This window comes from Conger conger, chromosome 1 (genome assembly GCF_963514075.1).
Source record: "Conger conger chromosome 1, fConCon1.1, whole genome shotgun sequence".
NCBI classification, from domain to species: Eukaryota; Metazoa; Chordata; class Actinopteri; order Anguilliformes; family Congridae; genus Conger; species Conger conger.
The window spans coordinates 3,504,828-3,524,545 of record NC_083760.1 but is presented as its reverse complement, the minus strand read 5'-3'; the positions used below and the strand labels follow the sequence as shown (position 1 = coordinate 3,524,545).

The window sequence follows — 19,718 nt, the reverse complement described above, 5'->3', positions numbered from 1 at the left end:
CCCTCAAACAGTGGAGAGGAGAGTCTTTCGGCAGCGCTTTCAGACGACACTCCGTGACAATGTCCTGCGTCCCGTTCCCTCTGGGTCGCCCCACGCGTGTAAACGCCCGTCTCTGCGATGGGAACAATTTTCGGCCGCTTTTTGAAGGAGACTTTAATTAGTTCGGCATCCTTCTCTGGGATGTGCGTAATCAGCTGCGTTGAAGGCAGGAAGGGAAGGGGAAAGCTGAAGTGATTAACGTCGCGGTTTTTGATGAGCGGCTCCTCGTCTCTCCCACGCATAAATAAGACGCAGAGTGACGGCTGGGCGCTGACAGCTCCTGTCATTTAAAAAGGGATTATGACGCTAACGGCTTCCGCTGAGCGCGGGAGACGCGCTCCACTCTGCCGGCTGTGTGTGACCGCGTCTGAAACGCCCCCCCCCCGGAAACACAGAGCCCCCGGCGCATTCCCGCTCCCTCTCGTCCTGCGTGCCGGTGCAGATGGAGAGAGAGGGACAGGTTAACTTTGTCGAAAATCTTACTGGATTGAATCCAAACCCGGGGGGAAATCAAAGAGATACAGAGCTGAGATCTGAGCCATGGAACAGATGTCTCTCCCGCTGCACCCTCGCCCCCCCCCAACCCCACCTCCCCTCACCCCCCCACCCCCAAAACCCAAATACCCCTCCCCAAAAAACCCAACGTAACCCAAAATACAAACTTTACTGATGCAGAATTTAACAACTTTTCTGAAGTTTTCTGTCAGAGCAAAGCAGGCCTCGCGTCCTGTGTTTCCTGACGAGGCTGATGTGATGTTTTCACACGACAGTTAATTGCGTATCGCCTTGTGGCTAAGGTGCTATAGCCTAGTAGCTAAGGTGCTATAGCCTAGTAGCTAAGGTGCTATAGCCTAGTAGCTAAGGTGCTGTAGCCTAGTAGCTAAGGTGCTATAGCCTTGTGGCTAAGGTGCTATAGCCTAGTAGCTAAGGTGCTATAGCCTAGTAGCTAAGGTGCTATAGCCTTGTGGCTCCGGTGGTATTGCCTAGTAGCTCAGGGGGGTATAGCTTAGTAGCTAAGATGCTATTGTGTAGTGGCTAAGGTGCTATAGCCTTGTGGTGGAGATGCTATGGCCTAGTGGCTAAGGTCCCAGAAAGTTGGTGGTTCAAACCCCAGTGCAGGCATGATAAGATCTGCACAGCTGTTGAGCAATGTCCTTAACCCCACATTGCTCCAGGTGTGATTGGGCCCTGTTTAGTCTAGTCAGTTAGTCTGGATAAAAGTGAAATCTAAAATAACTGTAATGTAAAGGGGAGCGTCTTGCGCCCCTCCCGTTTTTTCAAGGCCCAGGTTACGAGCTGACCTTGCAGAATTCCCAGATTTCGGATTTCGGGGTTCTCTCTGCTGTTGGCCGCCGTCGGCGCCACCCGCTGTCAGACGATTATGGGATGGCCGTAATTCCTCTCCGGGGCGCTGAGAAGCTGCGGTTCCGTTGCTGGAAATGTTTTAGCGCTTTCATCAGAACCTGGTTTCACTCTGGGTTTGGGCCAAAGTACCGCCCGCCAGAACGGCCGAGAGCTCAGCAGAAATTACTCCGCTAGCATCGAGATCCAGGAGACGTGTGTTTGTGCGTGTGTGTGTGTCTGTGTGTGCTATTTTGGGCAGACTGTTTACTGTACAAAACACTACACCAACAAGCAGTTAAGGAGGCGGCTAACAGCTACACCTACGACCACAACAACTGCTGCCGTTCCTCACTGGGAAAAACAAACAGGAAACTGCAAGAGCGGAGCGTAGGGGAATAAGAGTCGCTCTTGTTCAGTGTAAAACCGGTGACCATTACAGTGATTCTCCTGGGAACAGCCAAGGCCTCTTAAAAAGGGAGAGGAAGTCTTATTATTATTTTCTGTTAACCCATGCAAATTTGTTCACACTTTTTTTTTATTCTATTATTTAAAAAAAGATAAAATAGAAAATTGTAAAGAATGTTTTTTTTTTTTTTTTTTTTTACATTCATACACATACACACACAGACGCATACACACACAGACACACACACACACACACACACACACACACACACACACATGCACACACACACACACACACACACACACACAGACACACACACACACACACACACACACATACACACACATACACACATACACTCACACTCACTCACACACACACAGACACACACAGACACACATACACACACACATACACACATACACACACACAGACACATACAGAGACACAGACACATACACACACAGGCAGAGGGCACCTTGACAGTGGAATGGGCGGGGTGTTTATGTGTGTCACGCTGTTGTCAGAAATAAATGGTGTTGTTGCCCAGGGATATGTAGGCCAACATGTCTTAAACACCCCGGGGGGTCCTTATCATACGTCTGTGACCAAGAAAATAAAAAACTCAAACAATATCATGAGTTTCCCTGGTAAAAACTAACTTATAAATAGAAAAATCAAGAGAGAAATTAAAGAACCCGTTCAGACACAAATAAAAACAGCACAAAACACAGAAATGACATTACGAGCAGTGTGTGTGTGTGTGTGTGTGTGTGTGTGTGTGTGTGTGTGTGGGGTGCATGACGGCCGTGCTGTGTTTGATTGCAGCTCTGTTCGGGAGCAGGCTTGTTTATACAAGCCGTGTAACGACCTACAGAGAGACATACAGCGGGGCATTAAAAAAGTGCTTGCACCATACTGCCCGTAAACTCACCCCCCACCCCACCCCTACCTCCTCCTGAGAGCAGAGTGTGTGCGTGTGTGTGTGTGTGTGTGTGTGTGCATGTGTGTGTGTGTGCGTGTGTGTGTGTGTGTGTGTGTGTGTGTGCGCATGTGTGTGTGTGCGCATGTGTGTGTGGGGGCGTGTTTTTGTGTGTTTGGGGGGGCGTGTGTGTGTGTGTGTGGGGGGGCGTGTGTGTGTGTGTGTGTGTGTGTGTGTGTGTGGGGTGGCATGTGTGTGTGTGCGTGTGCGTGTGTGTGTGTGGGGAGGCGGGGGATTGGGGTGCACAGTATCCTTGCTGGTGGGGTGTTTTTGACCTGATTTTCCAAAAAACTTTTTTTTTTTTACAGATTTGGTGACTGGTATCCCACTGAATCAGCGTTTTTAATAACTGCACACTTCTCAGCAGATTTGGTGACATTTGATAACGTAGACTAAGTAAAGCATTCCGGAATGTGGATCCCTGTCCATTCTGGAGAGGTGTAGAGGTTCTGTACGCACTGGGGTGTGAGAATAGAGGTTCTGTACGCACTGGGGTGTGCGAATAAACCCTTTTTTACAGCCCCATTTATTTCGGATTTATTCGTTTTTAATTAGCTAATTTGAGCCGAATTACTTTGTGTTTATATGAATAAGCACATCTTAAGATCATGACCTCTTCATTTCCAAAATTCAGAGAAGCAACGAGTCACCGCAAATGTGTCTATCCCCACTTAAAAACGCTAATTGTCTCATAGCCTTGAGTTATTCTCCATTCGGCGCATAAACCGTGTGCTACGCGTCGTCTTACAAAGACATTCTCGTGGCTGAAATGGGAGACGGAGAGAGAAACGGATTGTGGAGTAAAATGCGGCTCTCCAGGATGACACAGGAGGTCTTTGCTCAATGACTTCCATTTCTTTAACACATAATGCGACAGAAAGGTGCCGTGTGTTTTGATTGGCTATTCTCCTTGAACTGAAAGTGCAGCTCCTCTGTGCTCTCTCAAGAGAGGACTCACGTTACACCCTGCACATCACTTCCAAAGGACTCACAATTCAGCGCTGAACTTTAGGTATTAATATAATTTCACTGTAATCATATTTCATAAATATACAGTGTACTATATTTATGGTAGTGAGGGGGAAGTTTACACCTTATTTTTTTCACAAAATTACTGTATATAAGACATATAATATGTTTTGAGCAAAATCCCCATATTTTTGTGTTTGCCGGCACATTGAGCAACTTGATGATTGATGGTTAATTAGCAGTTAATTAATGATGAATTAATCATGAATAAAGACTTTTTAAATGATGTGTATAAGCATTAAAGTTGCTGTTGTGTTTCCCGCCTGGTGTTATGAAAGCTGTTCTAGGCAATCGTAGTGTTCTTACCACTTGTGCTGTTTCTGGGGCATGAGACGCTGTTGCCCCTGTTTTGGGTGCGGCCTGTAGCGTAGTGGTTAAGGTAAATGACTGGGACACGCAAGGTCGGTGGTTCTAATCCCGGTGTAGCCACAATAAGATCCGCGCAGCCGTTGGGCCCTTGAGTAAGGCCCTTAACCCTGCATTGCTCCAGGGGAGGATTGTCCCCTGCTTAGTCTAATCAACTGTATGTCGCTCTGGATAAGAGCGTCCGCCAAATGGCAATAATGTAATGTAATGTAATGGGTATGACACCCTGTTGCCCCTGTGTTATGTCACAACACTTATCAGTGGAGATCTCAGTTCTCCAGGAGGGAATTCTGGGCAGGTGGGAATTGAAAAGAGACCTGGGCAATGATGTGTGTGTGTATGTGTGTGTGTGCATGGAAGGAGCTCTATGTCATGTTTAAATTGTGGTGTGTGTGTGTGTGTGTGTGCGTGTGCGCAGGAGGAGCCCTACGTGATGTTTAAGAAGTCGGACAAGGCCCTGTCGGGGAACGAGCGCTTCGAGGGGTTCTGCATGGACCTGCTGAAGGAGCTGGCCAACATCCTGGGCTTCAGCTACGAGGTCCGACTGGTTCCGGACGGGAAGTACGGCTCGCAGGACGAGAAGGGCCAGTGGAACGGGATGGTGCGGGAGCTGATGGAGCACGTGAGTGAAAACCGTGCCGTGGAACCGCGCCGGGTTCTGAAAGGGCGGAACCGACTCTGTCGCCTTGGTAACGGTGCTGTTGCCATGGTAACCCGGGGTGGGGCAGGGTCGTAAAGGTGGCTTGATGCTGTGGTGGAAGGTGCTGAGGTTGTTCTAAAGTGTGCTGAGGTTGTTCTAAAGTGTAATGCTGTCAATAAACTTGGAGTTTGGAAATGTTGGTCAGGAGAGAGAGAGCGAGTGAGACAGTGGGAGAGAGAGAGAGGGAGGGAAGAAGAGAGAGGATAATTACTCAGGAAGTGTTTTTACGTGACTGTTGCGGACATCCAAACACTGGCATCCATTTTGCAACATGATAAAATAGCAATTTGCCTGGAGACTGCGTACTGCTATCTCCATGCAGTTGAGTGTTGAACAGAGCCACCCAGGTCATCTTCAAAAGGAACCATTTCTAAACATCAGACATTTACAGCAAACATAATGTATTATTTAACCAGGAATACCACATTGAGATTGAAATTTATTTCGCAAGGGGGACCTGACAAAGTTACCTAGACAACATTTACAAATATGAAATGGGGAATGAGTGGAGTGGAGGTTAAAGGTCCCATATTTTAGGTCCTGATATCCATAAGGAGAGATGTGTGGGTTTTAAGCACCGAAAACAATCTCTACCCTGTCTTTCATGTCCATTTTCCAGCATCTCTGGGCTGTACCACAAACTGCGTTTTTTTTAGTGACTGTGTCTTTAAGGCTCATTGATATCAATGAACCTCTGTTCTGATTGGCTAACTTGCTGGAAAGCTCAGCAAACGGCCGAACGCCGTCTGTGTCGAGCGCTTGGATTTGTTCTGCCTTCAAGGCGGGCTGTGCTGAAGGCGGAAGACATTATGCCAAAGAGCGTGGAGTCGGGATGTCAAAAAGTTGCATATTTTCTTCATGCGGATTGTGTGGATGTATGTGGGGCACTGGGTGCGTTTGATACTTTCACGGCGTTGTAATAGCGCCTCTACAACTCCTTTAAGAATCGAAATAACGAGGGAAATGTCGTTCCCCGGAACACGGGACCTTTAAAAGCAGGGTACGTTCTCGCGGCTCGGTGTGGTGCCTGGCCCGTGCGAGCAGGTCGTTATTTTCGGGGTGAGGAGTCGGTGTGTGGATGTGGGGGCGCCCCCCCCTCTCCCCGTGGGCGGACACGGGGGCCCGGCACGGGGCAGTAATGGCTGAAGTGGCATTTAGCGCAGGGAGGTCACGTGGTCTCCGGTCAGCGGAGAGGTGAGGGGAGAGGAGGGGCGCGTCTCATCTCCCCGAGGCTCCGGCACGTTCCCCGCGCGCGCGCGCGCTCCGAATGACCTTCAGAGGGACGGGAGGATTACCGCAGGAGCCGAAAGAATGCCGTAAAAGCGCCTCTTTTCTCCCGCGCGGGGCGCCGATCACGGGGGGGACGGTGTTTATTAAGGGGCAGTGCAGTCTCTCTCGTCCTCTCTGTCCCCAGACGTTTGTTTCCTGTCTCTGCTCGCAGGAACCCGCACTGTGTGTGGCAGGGGAGGCATCCCCAACACCGCAATCCCCAACTCTGGTCCTTTACTCAGCGCTTAATGAACTCAATTACAGAGTTAAAGAAATTGGTATTATGATGATGCGCTGGTCTCCCCAGATCAGGGCGTGGCGAGGCGGAATGGTAAATGTATTTTAACAACCGGGTTCCGCAGTCATCCGTCTTAATACAAAAACCGGAGGCCTTTCCCCCATCGCCCCAGCAACCACTACAAAAGCACCTCTGCCTTTGATTAATACGCTCGCCCGGACCGCCCGCCCCGCCCCACACAGAGGTCAACACCAGCAGGCCTCTCTCTTCTCCCGCTATTGTCGGTAAAGATAAGTAACCTTTTGAGGAAAAGAAGAGATTGTGTTATAGTTCCACGCTCCGGCCGGAATACATTTTCTCCTCTTTCTTCATTTCTGCCATTTTAGTAGTTGTCCTCTGGCTGGGCGAGGAGAGGACGGGGGTATTCGAGGATGGCCAGTGCTTGAACAAATATTTCACATTCAAGACGCCTGAACAACGACAAGGACATATCTGCTAACTACGAGTGCATCACTTTACTGCAGAAATGTGTATTTCCTAAATCAAAGGATCCCATCGCTGTGTTTCTGTTCTTTAAATAGCAACCAGGTGATGAAACACTTTTTAATTGGGAGTAGTTTTTCCTTCTGCTTGTCGTACTGTTTTTGGGAAGCGTGCCTTGTTCTCTCTGGCAGAATCACAAGTAGCACTGGGTCTGTAATAAGCCTTTAAAATGTACGATCGCAAATATGTGAGAAGAACGTTGTTAGCAGAACATTCTAATGCTGATGTCACAATCACAACTGCTCACTGAAAGCAATGGCTCTGGAACACTGAAAAAAGCAGAAGGCTCTTCAAAGGGTTTTTATGTTCCAGAATCCTTGCTTTCCACAATTCTAGAACTCTTGACTATGTGAGAAGAATATTCTTAGTGGAATGTAGCAATCATAAAAGGTAACCGAAAGCAATTCTGGAAAGCAAGAGTTCTAGAATTGTAGAAAGCAATTGGAACATTAAAAAAATCATTTTTAAAAAACGGGTCTTAAACGTAATCCCGCTCAGTGGCTCTCTCCTGCTGCGGCAGATAAAGCTGATCTGAGATCAGTGGGCCTGAAGAGTAAACCCAGGCCGCAGGGCACGAGGGCAGGTCTTTGATTGAGAGACAGACTGAGCCGGTTCGCCTTCTCCGAGGAGTGAAGCAGGCTCTGCTGAAGGCGACCTGACACACCCTCACTCCAAATTATCACCAAGCTGCTCATCGCTGGACTCGAGTTCTACAGCCCTGATCAGGATCTGCATTCCAGAAAACACACTCTTCAAAGAGTTAAAGCTCCAGTGATTTTAAAACTGGATTAAACAATCCCACACACACACACACACACTTTGCATGGGCAGTTGGTTGTGTGCTAGATACACAAAGAAAAAAATATTAAGAAGTAAACAATAATATTTTAACACACCATTACTGGTGTCACTGTAGCAAGATGGCCGCCTCCAGACTCTGCTACCTTCGTGAGCAGCCCTTGGGAAAAAAAAAAAGAAAAAAAAAAAGTCCTGACTCCAAAAAGGAAAGAGGGACAAAGTTTATTAATGGATGCTGTCAAAGTTATTTATCGGTTCAATTTATTTCTATCAGGCCTTTTTATTAACCCCTAAAAATTTAATCAACTGCTCATTGTGTTTTGGATGAGCAGAGTATATTACAGTATGGCAGCTTAGCGGCGAGTTAACCTTAAGTGGGTCACGGGTGTTGACATCTTCATAGACTTAAAAAAAAAAAAACAGCAGACCCATGAAATAAAGGACTGGACCTTGGTTGTTTTTAACTGATAAAGTGGCACTAAAGCACAGCGCCTCACGTTGAATGTGTCACAGCGTAACCCCACATAAATCATAGTTTCATTACCGAATTACACGGGGCCTCTGCCCTCTCCCATCCATTCACCTGCACCGGGCCGGCGTGGGTTTATTAAAAGCCCACAGACCTCTTCATCCGTCTTTGTAGGTCGCAGAGCCCTGTCACACAGCAGGCCCATGGATAAGGACAAAACGGAGAGAGAGATAGAGAGAGAGAGAGAGAGAGAGGGGACAAAGAGAGAGAGAGAGGTAGAACGAGACATAGATAGATGGAGAAAAAGAAGGAGATTCTGTAGATAGGCGAGAGCAGAGACTCGAATTGCTAATCCTTTGGAGCGAGACAAAGAGAGAGGGAGGGAGAGAGCGGATGAGAGAGAGAAGGGGAGGGAGAGAGAAGGAGTGAGAGAGGGGGGGAGTGAGAGAGGGAGGGAGAGGATGAGAGGGGGGAGAGAGAGAGAAGGAGTGAGAGAGGGAGAGTGAGTGAGAGAGAAGGAGTGAGAGAGGGAGAGAGAGAGAAGGAGAGTGAGAGAGAGGAGAAAGAGAGGGGGAGTGAGAGAGTGAGTGAGAGAGAGAGTGAGAGAGAGAGAGGGCAGGAGAGGCGCATGCAGAATATAAGGGGTAAACACTAACTGGCTGTCCTTCAGAGGCCGAGACACAGTTGCATGTGCGGGCGGCCCTGTTAATGAAATGCCGAGGGCTTTTGTGCGCGCTAACACACAAACCCTTTCTTCTCTTTATCATCTCCTCACAAAGCCCTCTACAAAGCCAAAGGGCATTGTGGGAGAAGGGCTAAACGATGCAACAGGCCTTGTTAGACTTGATTAGTTACAAGCGGTGATCCCATTAATCGCGGCGCGATGCTAGTATTAATAGCGGGCTTAGCTCTTCATTTGTCTCCGTCTCCGCATAATTAATCCCCGCTCCGACTCGGATGCCGGGAATGATCCGGAAAGCCACGGCGTTCCGCGCGTCGGCGTTCCGAGAATGCCGGGCCTGCTCTCCGGCTGATAGCTTAATGAAAAAAGGGGCTTTGTTTATGGTAATGAGCGCAAGAGCTCTGTTTGGTGTGTGTGTACGGTGTTGTGTGTATGTGTGTGTGTGTGTGCCTGTACAGAGTTATTGTGTATGTGTGCGTTTACTGTGTGCTTGTGTGTATGGAGTTATTGTGTGTGCGCGTGTTTGCTGTGTGTGTATGGCGTTATCGTGTGTGTTTGTGTGTGTGTGTGTGTTTATATGGTGTTATTGTGTGCCTCGTTTATGAATGGATAACTTTATTTGGCTTTTTTCCCTTTTGTCTATAATTGTGCGAGACAACATTAAGGCCGGTTTATAGTTTGGCGACACAGAGTAACTGGCCAACAACATGTAATGGATATTGCTGGTCACAGCAACATCTGGTTCATACTCTGGGCGAGTATACGTTTATACGTTTTTCAAAGGACAACGACCTCAGTCTACACCAGGCGACAACCGATCGTTCACAAACTTTCCACGACTTCGATCCAGAGACACTGGACTGGACTGCTGCACTATAAACTGCCCTTAACACTTCCTGTATCGAGCACTGTGGCCGTTCCGGTCGTTGTGATGTCGGGATTTAAAGGGAATGTCTGACAGTGTTCCGGAATGCCTTAAAGGGAATGTCTGACAGTGTTCCAGAATGCCTTAAAGGGAATGTCTGACAGTGTTCCAGAATGCCTTAAAGGGAATGTCTGACAGTGTTCCTGAATGTATTAAAGGGAATGTCATCCAGCGAGAGCTGGCATGACTGTTTCTGTCCAAAAAAAGGATTAAAAAAACCCCTAAACAAACGTGCCTGCTGAAGGTAGCAGCCATCAAAGCTTGGGATCGGTCTGTGGAGCTGGCTGGGAGCCAGGCCCCGGCTGGGCGCAGAAAGGTCAGGCTGCCAGGAAGTCCCGGCCTGCCTGAAGTGCTCCCTGTGCCCTTTCTGCAGGGCAGAACTTCTCTCACTCAGACTTTCAGCCGCACGGAAAGTCTTCCCAAACTTTGGCTCCGAGAAACCATGCAAGACATTCCAATTAGCCTACTTTCAGCCTCCCGTCTGCGTCTGAGGGCAAGGGAAGATAAAGAGAAAAATAAAGAAATAAAGCCATCGACTCATCTGTGCACAGGCAGAGTTTCAGAGTATCGGGGTGTGTGTGTGCGTGTGTGAGTGTGTGTGTGTGTGTGTGTGAGTGTGTGTGTTTGTGTTTGTGTGTGTGAATGTGTGTGTTTGTGAATGTGTGTATGTGTGTGCGTAGGGATGTGTTTGTGTGTGTGTGATTGTGTGTGTATGTGCATGCGTGTTTGTGTATGTATGTGTGTGTTTGTGTTTGTGTTTGTGTGTGTGTGTGTGTATGTGTATATGTTTTTGTGTGTATGTATGTGTGTGTGTGTGTGTGTGTGTGTGTTGGTGCCAGAATGTCAGAGCAGATAAAAGCTCCATGCTGCAGTTTTTGGTCTCTGACAGCCCAGGAGTAGATTCTCAATCCAGCGTTTATCTGCATATTTAGGTCAGCAGTAACACGGCCACCCTGTCCTGCTCCCTCTCCAGGCTCCGGGTCTCTCTGGGTCTCTCCGGGTCTCTCTGGGTCTCTCCGGGTCTCTCCTGGTCTCTCCGGGTCTCTCCAGGTCTCTCCGGGTCTCGCTGGGGCCCGAATGGCAGGTTAATGAAACCAGCTGCTTCTCACACCTCAGACTCTATCCTGCAGAACGGCCTGATTCAGCCCCCCGATCTGCCAGGGGCTAATGCTGAGGGCGGAGGGCAACCCTGCGGAACAGCCTGATTAAGTCCACCCCCAATCTGCGCCCCCCCCCCCCCCCCCAATCCCGCCCCACCAGGGTGGATGTGAACAGAGAGACCCTCACTGTAACCATCACAAGCCTTCTTCCTGTCAACTCCCGGGTCAGCTACATGCATAACGGCCAGCTGCGGACCGCATTACAGTCCATTACATGACATTTACCGACGGTCTTCTTCAGAGCGACGTACGACACGGTGCAGAGTGCAGGCACATAACCAGGGACACGTGCGCTGAAAGGCCCTGGAGGGCATACAGCTTCAAGTGCAGAGGAATGGCCTCAGAGATAAGGGCTTGGGCCTCGTAGATTCATCGAACAAACGAAAGGAGGGGAATAAAGGCATGCCGTTCAGTGATTGGTTACAAGAGCGGTTGTGTGACCTCGCTCTGCCATGGAAACTTTACTGGAGTGTGAGGGTTTGATGGTCACATCGACTGGCATTGTTAGACCTGAGTCGCGTCCGTTCGCATTGAAAATGTTGAACTACATGGAATGCTCATTTGAAATCCTTCAGCAGTAACTGTTTGCCGCAAACATAGTTTGCCACGGACGTTCACGTCTGTTGTACACTGTAGTGAATGGATGGACCATCTGAAGCTGATTCCTAACTATTTTTATGTGCTATATTAACTCAAAAAAAAATGTCTTATTTTATTTTTTCTTATTTCTCTGATTATTCCTGACATGCCAATTTCAGCAGCTGGTGCTGGGAAATGAATCCGGGGAGTTCATGATAAAAATAAAATATTTTGCATAACATATTTTACAGAGCACTCAAAATGTGTTTTTTTTTTTTGGCAAACTGCTTTCTTTCACAGAAGACAGGAAAATCTAAAATTTCACTCTCCAGTTAAGTTGCCTAGTTACAGAATTTTCCCAGGATGCAGTGCAAATGTTTTCAGAGAATATGGACAAATAAGTGGAAGAGTTCTTCCATTCACTGAGTAGAGCAAAAAAAAAAGGTGTAAATACAAAAAAAGATACGCCCAAGTGGAACTTAATAACACTGTACACACACACACACACACACACACACACGCACGCACGCACACACACAGTAACAGCGTACACACAAGTTAAGTAATGAATTGTAAAGTATTTAAAAGGTTAGAGTGACACATAGGGCTCATGTACAGTTAAGACAATATTTTCAAAAAATAACCATGCCTTCTATCAATTGCTTGTTATATTAGTGCAAATGAAATGAAATGCAAAGCATTGAATATATTTTGAGACATACTTGCACACACCTCTCTCTCACTCAACACACACACCTCTCTCTCGGGGTTTTGGTCCAAGTTTGACTTTGCCGCAGTGAAATGTTATCCACGAACGAGGCCTTTTTTACTTTGCATAGCGCTTATTTAATTTATTTTTCTTGTCGTTTGCTGAGCCTGCAGTGTTTGCGTTTGTTTCTGTCTGACTTCATTAGGTAAAGCTTGTCGGAAGAGCTGAGAAGGCAGCTGAGTTGCACTTTTACTCGTTTCCCCCTCTTGTCTCTCAGGACTACAATTCCCATCACGCACCACTGCACCTCCGCTCCTGAAATATGTGTTTGTGTTTGTGTTATTGCTTCCTCTGGCTGCGAGTGCCTGTCTGTAATTCAGTGTAATACAGTGCGATAATGTGCTACAGGAGAGCTGACATATGCTCCACTCTCTGGGATAAAAAAAGGGTTCTCTGGCTGTCTCCGTAGAGCCCAATCACGGGCCGCGGAGGGCCGGTAGTATATGCAGGTTTTCATTCCAACCCATCACCACACCAGCTCATTTGAACTAATTAGTTCCTTCCTCTCTGGTTGAAGGTGTGTCAGTTAGTGAAATCAGTAGCTGCACTGATTGGTTGGAATGAAAACTTGCATGGCACAGAATTTAGCAGCCTTGTTATAGAGGAACCCTTTTTAGTTGTTTGTGGAACCCTCTGTCGTAGGTGTGAGGTGTGAAAGCTCTCAGACAAAGCACCCGTTAACTATGGAGTCGGGGGCGGGCTGTAGCGTAGTGGTTAAGGTAAAGGACTGGGACACACAAGGTCGGTGGTTCTAATCCCGGTGTAGCCGCAACAAGATCCGCACAGCCGTTGGGCCCTTGAGCGAGGCCCTTAACCCTGCATTGCACCGGGAGAGGATTGTCTCCTGTTTAGTCTAATCAAGTGTATGTTGCTCTGGATTAAAGCGTCTGCTAAATGCCAGAGCTGGGTTCAAAAACGTGATTGTTTTGGATTCAAAAACCTTTCTACCCTTTACTGAGTTTGTCATTTCATAGTGTGTCAGAAACCAATGAAATATGTCGTCTTGGTTGGCTTAATTTCACTAGGCAAGATCAATCGAGCACAGAAAAGTATTTGAATCCAAAAACAATAACGTCTTTGATCCAGGTCTGTGTACAGCTGGGTATTTACTGAGACAATACAGCCGGGGCGCTTTGGCTCAGGGAGGAGTTATTGGGTTTGAACTGGCAGCCTCTGAGTCACGTCCCTCCCCCCCCCCACAGAAAGCAGACCTGGCCGTGGCCCCTCTCACCATCTCCTACCTGCGGGAGAAGGTGATCGACTTCTCCAAGCCCTTCCTCAGCACCGGCATCAGCATCCTGTACCGCAAGCCCAACAGCACCAACAACGGCTTCTTCTCCTTCCTCAACCCCATGACGCCTGACATCTGGGTCTACATCCTGCTGGCCTACCTGGGCGTCAGCTGTGTGCTCTTCGTCATCGCCCGGTGAGTCCGCTCGTCTTCCTCACCGGGGGGGAGAGCCGGGCACGGGCTGTGGGCTCTGCTGTCGGCCCGTCAGTGGATGTGTCAGTCAGTGGATGTGTCTGTGAGTGGGTGTGTCAGTGAGTGGATGTGTCTGTGGATGTGTCAGTGGATATGTCAGTGAGTGGGTGTGTCTGTGGATGTGTCTGTGGATGTGTCAGTGAGTGGGTGTGTCTGTGGATGTGTCAGTGGATATGTCAGTGAGTGGGTGTGTCTGTGGATGTGTCAGTGGATGTGTCAGTGAGTGGGTGTGTCTGTGAGTGGATGTGTCTGTGAGTGGATGTGAGTGGATATGATCAGTGAGTGGATGTAGTCAGTGATTCGATGTGTTCAGTGATGGGATGATGTCACTGATTGGATGTGGTCTGTGATTGGATATGAGTGCCATGACATAATCCATACCATGGCTGTTCTATTAAAACTGATGAATATAATAATCAGCTCATGTAGAAGTCAAGATTGCCTGTGAGTTATGTTAAAGATCAGAGTTTGTGTTTATATGTGAAACAGCTCTTCCATGCTCAGTGAGACACGTATGATTCACACTAAAGGCCTGTGTGGAATGTCCTAGAACTCTTCACCTGGCAACTAATCAGCTTCAATCTTTGCTTATGGCACTGATAAATGGCATATTTATCTCACACATTCATGTACACCGTCAGCTTCACTGTTTCATATTAATTAAAACTGCAATAAACGCAAAGTCCTTGCAGTAGGCAGATAATAGTGTGTATATACGAAGCTGCTGACCCAATCAATCATCAAGGATCTGGGGTGATGAATTTTCTTAAATTGAATTTAATTTGCATAGTTAGTACTTTGTACAGACACTGACACTTTACAGCGAAAAACATTAAATAGTGAAACTGGGACAACAAATCCCGCTGAACCCCACCCCCCCCACTCCAAAAAAGTCAGCGAGTGAGGTTAAAGGGCCCCCCATTGGGTGAAAAAGCCCCCGGTGAGAACAACAACAGAACGGAAGGGATGTCTGTGGTCTGACTCTCAGACAAAAACCGAGTCTGTGATTTAAAAAATGTTTTTTTTTTTTTTTTTTTTTGCATTGCATTTAATTGCATGGCTTTGGTCCCAGAACGCTATTGGGCTGGCTTGAATGGGACGGAGAAGCACATTTTGCGCCTTTGTCTTGTTTCCACGCTGTTTTAATTGCTCGCCGTTGTGGGTTTTGCTCCGTTGGCCGTGGGCACCGGCGCGGTCCGCGGAGCGAGAGCTGGATGCTCTCCGGAGCCTGAAGGCGTGCAGATTGTTGCGTTTCAGGGCTGAAGTGTCGCACGCATTCCGCTATTTAGCCGGTTACCACTCCGAATAGTGAAAAGAAAAGAGGAAAAAAAAACGCAAAGCAAAAACAAATCAGACCAATGGTGCGACTGCAATTACGCGGTGCCGAGGTCTTTGGGAAATCTGGCTCCGATGAGCTCACTTTGATTGGAGTGCTCCTCCGCATTCAGACGTTTTGTTTCGCCCTCTCTGCGAATGATTGGGCCTCTTAACGGCAGGAAAGGGGAATTAGCATGAAAAAAACGCTTGTGCGTAAAGTTGTGCCCCCCCCCCCCCCCCCCGGCCCTCCTCTCCCTTCCTCTCCTTCTCCTTGTTCCCACCTCCTCGCTTCCTGGAGGACTTCAACCGGCGCTCCAGAACGTTCTGAGGAACCCAGCGATGTTTGTCTTCTTCTTCTTCTTCTCCTTCTTCTTTGTGCGCGAGAGGAGACAGCTGTAGTCCTCCGGGTTCCGTTTTTGTTTCCGGGGGGCTCTGGGATAAAAGCTTAGCCCCCCCCTCCCCCCCTCTTTAATCACAGCTTGGGGGGGGGCGGGGGGGGGGGTACTTTTGATCCACAGTAGGGGGTGTATACGATCCCACTCAGATGAGGAAGCACATTACTGGAGATGGAGTAATTAAAAGTGCAAATTAAAAACTCGCATTTAAACTGGGATAATGTTTCTCGAAGGCGTCCGTTTGGCTTCGTGTTCTGGAAGCCCCGATTCAAACGGTCGTGTTTGAAAAGCACCCGTTTCTTGGGGCTGTGGTTTCTAGTGTTTCACTGTTAGTGCTTTTAGTGTCTTTCAGCAGCTCAGATGAAATTTTGGGACAAACAGTATGAAGTTTCAGAAACTCAGTGAGTCCTCCAACACTGTAGCTATGAACACATCCACCGTGTACTACACTAACTCATGTGTCTGCTACAGTTTTTGAATGATATACTGTACTGTATTTTTCCATTTACACAGTATATTATGCAGAATTCTGTCGGGTCACCCCTGGCTGGCAGAATCATCGATCTGACTCGACACATGACTGATCTGAAGGACTTGACATCAGTCATACGCTGTGAGATCAATGACTGACTGTCACTCGGTGACAAACTCCATCCCACAACTGATGTGTCCTAAAAATAAACATAATAATGTGCTCATGCTAAATAATTTGACTGGGATAAAGTTAACAGTTATGAATGGAGTTCATGTGTGTGTATAAAGTGTACGGCCACGTTTGGCTGGACACAGAGCAGTCGGTGTCAGAGGTCTTGTTTTATTTTCAGGTTGCGGTTGTGAAAGCTTCATCTGTTTGCTGTCTCCCCGGTAGTGTGTTTGTGTGTTTTTGTGTGTATTTGTGTGTTTGTGTGTGTGTGAGTGTTGGTGTGTGTATGTTTGTGTGTGCATGTGTGTGTGTGTCTGTGTGTGTGTGTGTGTGTGTGTGCAAGTGTGAGTGTGAGTGTGTGTATGTGTGTGTGTGTGCGAGTGTGAGTGCGAGTGCGAGTGTGAGTGTGTGTGTGTGTGTGTGCGTGAGTGTGTGTGTCTGTGTGTGTGTGAGTGCATGTGTGAGTGCGTGTGTGTGAGTCTGTATGTGAGTGTGTGTGTGAGTGTGTGTGTGTGTGTTTGTGTATGTGTGTGTTTGTGTGTGTTGGTGTGTGTGTGCGTGTATGCGTGTTTGTGGGTGTGTGTGTGTTTGTGCATGTTTGTGTGTGTGAGTGTGTGTGTGTCTGTGTGTGTGTGAGTGCGTGAGTGTGCGTGTGTGTGTGTGCGTGTATGCGTGATTGTGGGTGTGTGTGTGTTTGTGCATGTTTGTGTGTGTGAGTGTGTGTGTGTCTGTGTGTGTGTGAGTGCGTGAGTGTGTGTGTGTGTGATTTACTCTAAATCTCCAGTTGAGAGTGCTCATGAAACGATGGAAAAGGGAGAATGAGAGTCACAACAAACCAAGTTATTTAATGCGGGGAAAAGCGATCTCTCATACCCTGTATGCGGTTTATGGGGTCTTATCAACCGTCTTAAATCCGGGGATCACTTTAAGAATGTGACTGTGGGGTGGGGTTTAGGGGGGCAGAGTCCACGCTTCAATAAACTGCCCAGAAAGCTGGAAAAATATACATTTGAAATTTAGCAGCAGATAGAAATGGAGAAAGGAAAACTGATGAAAATTTAAGAGTCCAATACCGGCCGGCGCGGACTCGAGCGAACGCTCCGGCAACTGTGCGATAACGGGGCCCCGGTCTTCCCGCCTCTTCCCGCCTTATCTCCCGGAACGCCGGGAACGCCGGCCGAGTTTCAATTTCAGGGAGCGCGGCGCTCCGGGCGGCGGGGAGGGAAAGGGAGCGTTTTCTTCCCCCCCTCCTCTCCTCCTCCTTTTAAATAAATAAATAAATAAGTAAATAAATAAATAAGGTGACTGATAAATTGAAAGGCTTGGTTTATGACATCGGCCATCTCGGCACAGCTGGGGTCGGCGTGAGCGCTTCAGCTGAAGGCCCGTCGACCGAGCGGAATGAATCCCGGCTTTCCGCACGTTTCCCGTCGGGCTACGTCGAGGAAGCGGAGGGGCGTAGTCCAACGACTCGTGCGCAGATTTAAAAAAAACGGTTTGAAGTTTTTGTCTTTGGACGGTTGTTATTCGTCGCCTTTAACGCTGTGTGTGGCTCAGAAGCTGTGGAATGATCCGCGCCCCTTTAAGAGGTCGCCGCGTTTGGAAGTGGGGAATGGCTGCCGTACGCAATGTGGCGTTCAGACGCGAGCGGGTCGATGGCCCAGAGTGACGGCCTAGCCCAGGTCCTGGAGCGCACGGCTGCTCGGACCGAGACGCCGGCCGGGTTCAGCACGGGGTCGAGCTCGTCCGCCCCGGGATAGGAGCCGGAATACCAGGATATCGTCCGCTACATCCAAAGGCCCAGGAATCTGTCCGCGTTCCCCAGCCGGGGAGGCATCGTTTGTGGGCTCACTGAGCCGTGTGTGTCCCTTCACCACCGGGGGCGTGTTATTTAACGCTCCGCTGTCCACACCCTGTCCTGCTCCAGACCCTGTCCTGCTCCAGACCCTGCCCTGCCCCAGACCCTGTCCCGCCCCAGACCCTGTCCTGCTCCAAACCGTGTCCTGCTCGCCCCAGGCCCTGTCCTGCTCCAAACCGTGTCCTGCTCCAGACCCTGTCCCGTTCCGGTCCCGTTCCATCTCCCCGACCGACAGCTGCTAGCACAGAGGCCATGGAGGGCTGTGTGTGTGTGTGCTGGTCTCTCAGTGCCATGGAGTTCTGTGTGTGTGCTGGTCTCTCAGTGCCATGGAGGATCGTGTGTGTGTGTGTGTGCTGGTCTCTCAGTGTCATGGAGGGCTGTGTGTGTGTGCTGGTCTCTCAGTGCCATGGGGGGCTGTGTGTGGGATGTTTTTAATCCAGCCTCAGATCTCAGTTATATAATCAGTTGAATTATTGGCTGAATAATTGAGGGTGAACATGTCTGACCCCCAGGTAATGTGATTTGAAGTTCCTTGTCTTATAGCATCTGAATCCACACCCTTTCAGTCTTGTTTCTGTACTGCTTCCCTGGTGGTAAGATCCAGCTTGAAGTTACCAGCCACCAGTTGTTTCAAAACATATGGTTGCTTGAGCTGGTCAAACCACACCCCATCGCTGGACTGAACTGGTCAACCGGCTACCAGATGTTTCAATAGCTTGCTTGAGCTCTTTCTTTCAGCAGGGTATACTTTATCTTGAAAGGAAACGCGAGAAGCTTGCAAAAAAAAAAGCTGAATTTATTATCTGCCTTTCATTCAAAATGAAATCCTAAGGATCTAAAATACCATTTCTTTATAGTAATCTATAGTAATATAGTGGAGTAATAGTAATGTTGTTTGTGAAATTGGAAAACAAAAACATGGTTCAGTGTTTTTAAGACAAACACGTGGGGTCTTTAGATGTCCATTTTGAATCTGGCAGAGATGTTCTGGCAGCATGTTCCGGCCCTGAAGAGACCCCGAGGTCCTCCTCCTCGTCTGGCTGCGCTGCGTGTTTTTAAAAAGAAAGACTTTCAGTTCGTGCGTCAACCTTTCAGAAGCACAAAAGGATGAAAGTGTGTTTCTGTTTTTTTTTTTTTTTTACCAGAAGGACTGACGTGGAGATAAGACAGATCTTATCCCTCTCTTCTCTCTCTCCTCTGACAGCAAACAGACAGAATAAACTACAATAATCTGATCACGTTCAGAAAATATTATTTATATTAATTTCAACAATGGAAAGGACTGACATTTAGCATGTGTATAAAAAAATTATAATCTTTTAATCTCTATATCTGTACGGTCTGCTAGAGTGACACTTTCATCCCTGTTTAAAAAAGGCTCTGTGTGCGATTATCCGTGTGTGCCGTGGTTTAGACGACCCAGTTTCAGCTCTGTGTGAACGTCGTACCTGTTCTCACACATGACATTTCTACATCTGCCACGCAGACGCAAAAGTCATATTCTTATCTCTCAAGAAGTTACATCTTAAGAAACACTGGAGAGAGAAAGAGAGAGAGAGAGAGAGAGAGAGGGAGAGGGAGCGAGAGAGAGAGAGAGAGAGAGAAAGAGAGAGAGAGGGAGCGAGAGAGAGAGAGAAAGAGAGAGAGAGAGAGGGAGAGAGAGAGAGAGAGAAAGAGAGAGAGAGAGAGGGAGCGAGACAGACCCTCTCAGAACGGCCTCTGAT

The 19,718-nt window shown here is 48.1% G+C and overlaps 1 protein-coding gene across 1 annotated transcript in view; it reads left to right on the top strand.

The window, feature by feature from the left end:
• Positions 1-19,718, top strand: part of grik3 (glutamate ionotropic receptor kainate type subunit 3) — a 160,669-nt gene that overhangs the window by 111,961 nt on the left and 28,990 nt on the right. The window contains exons 10-11 of the mRNA XM_061234980.1: positions 4,585-4,788; positions 13,501-13,724. Of these exons, the coding sequence (XP_061090964.1) occupies positions 4,585-4,788; positions 13,501-13,724 (428 nt within the window). The remainder of the gene's footprint in view (positions 1-4,584; positions 4,789-13,500; positions 13,725-19,718) is intronic.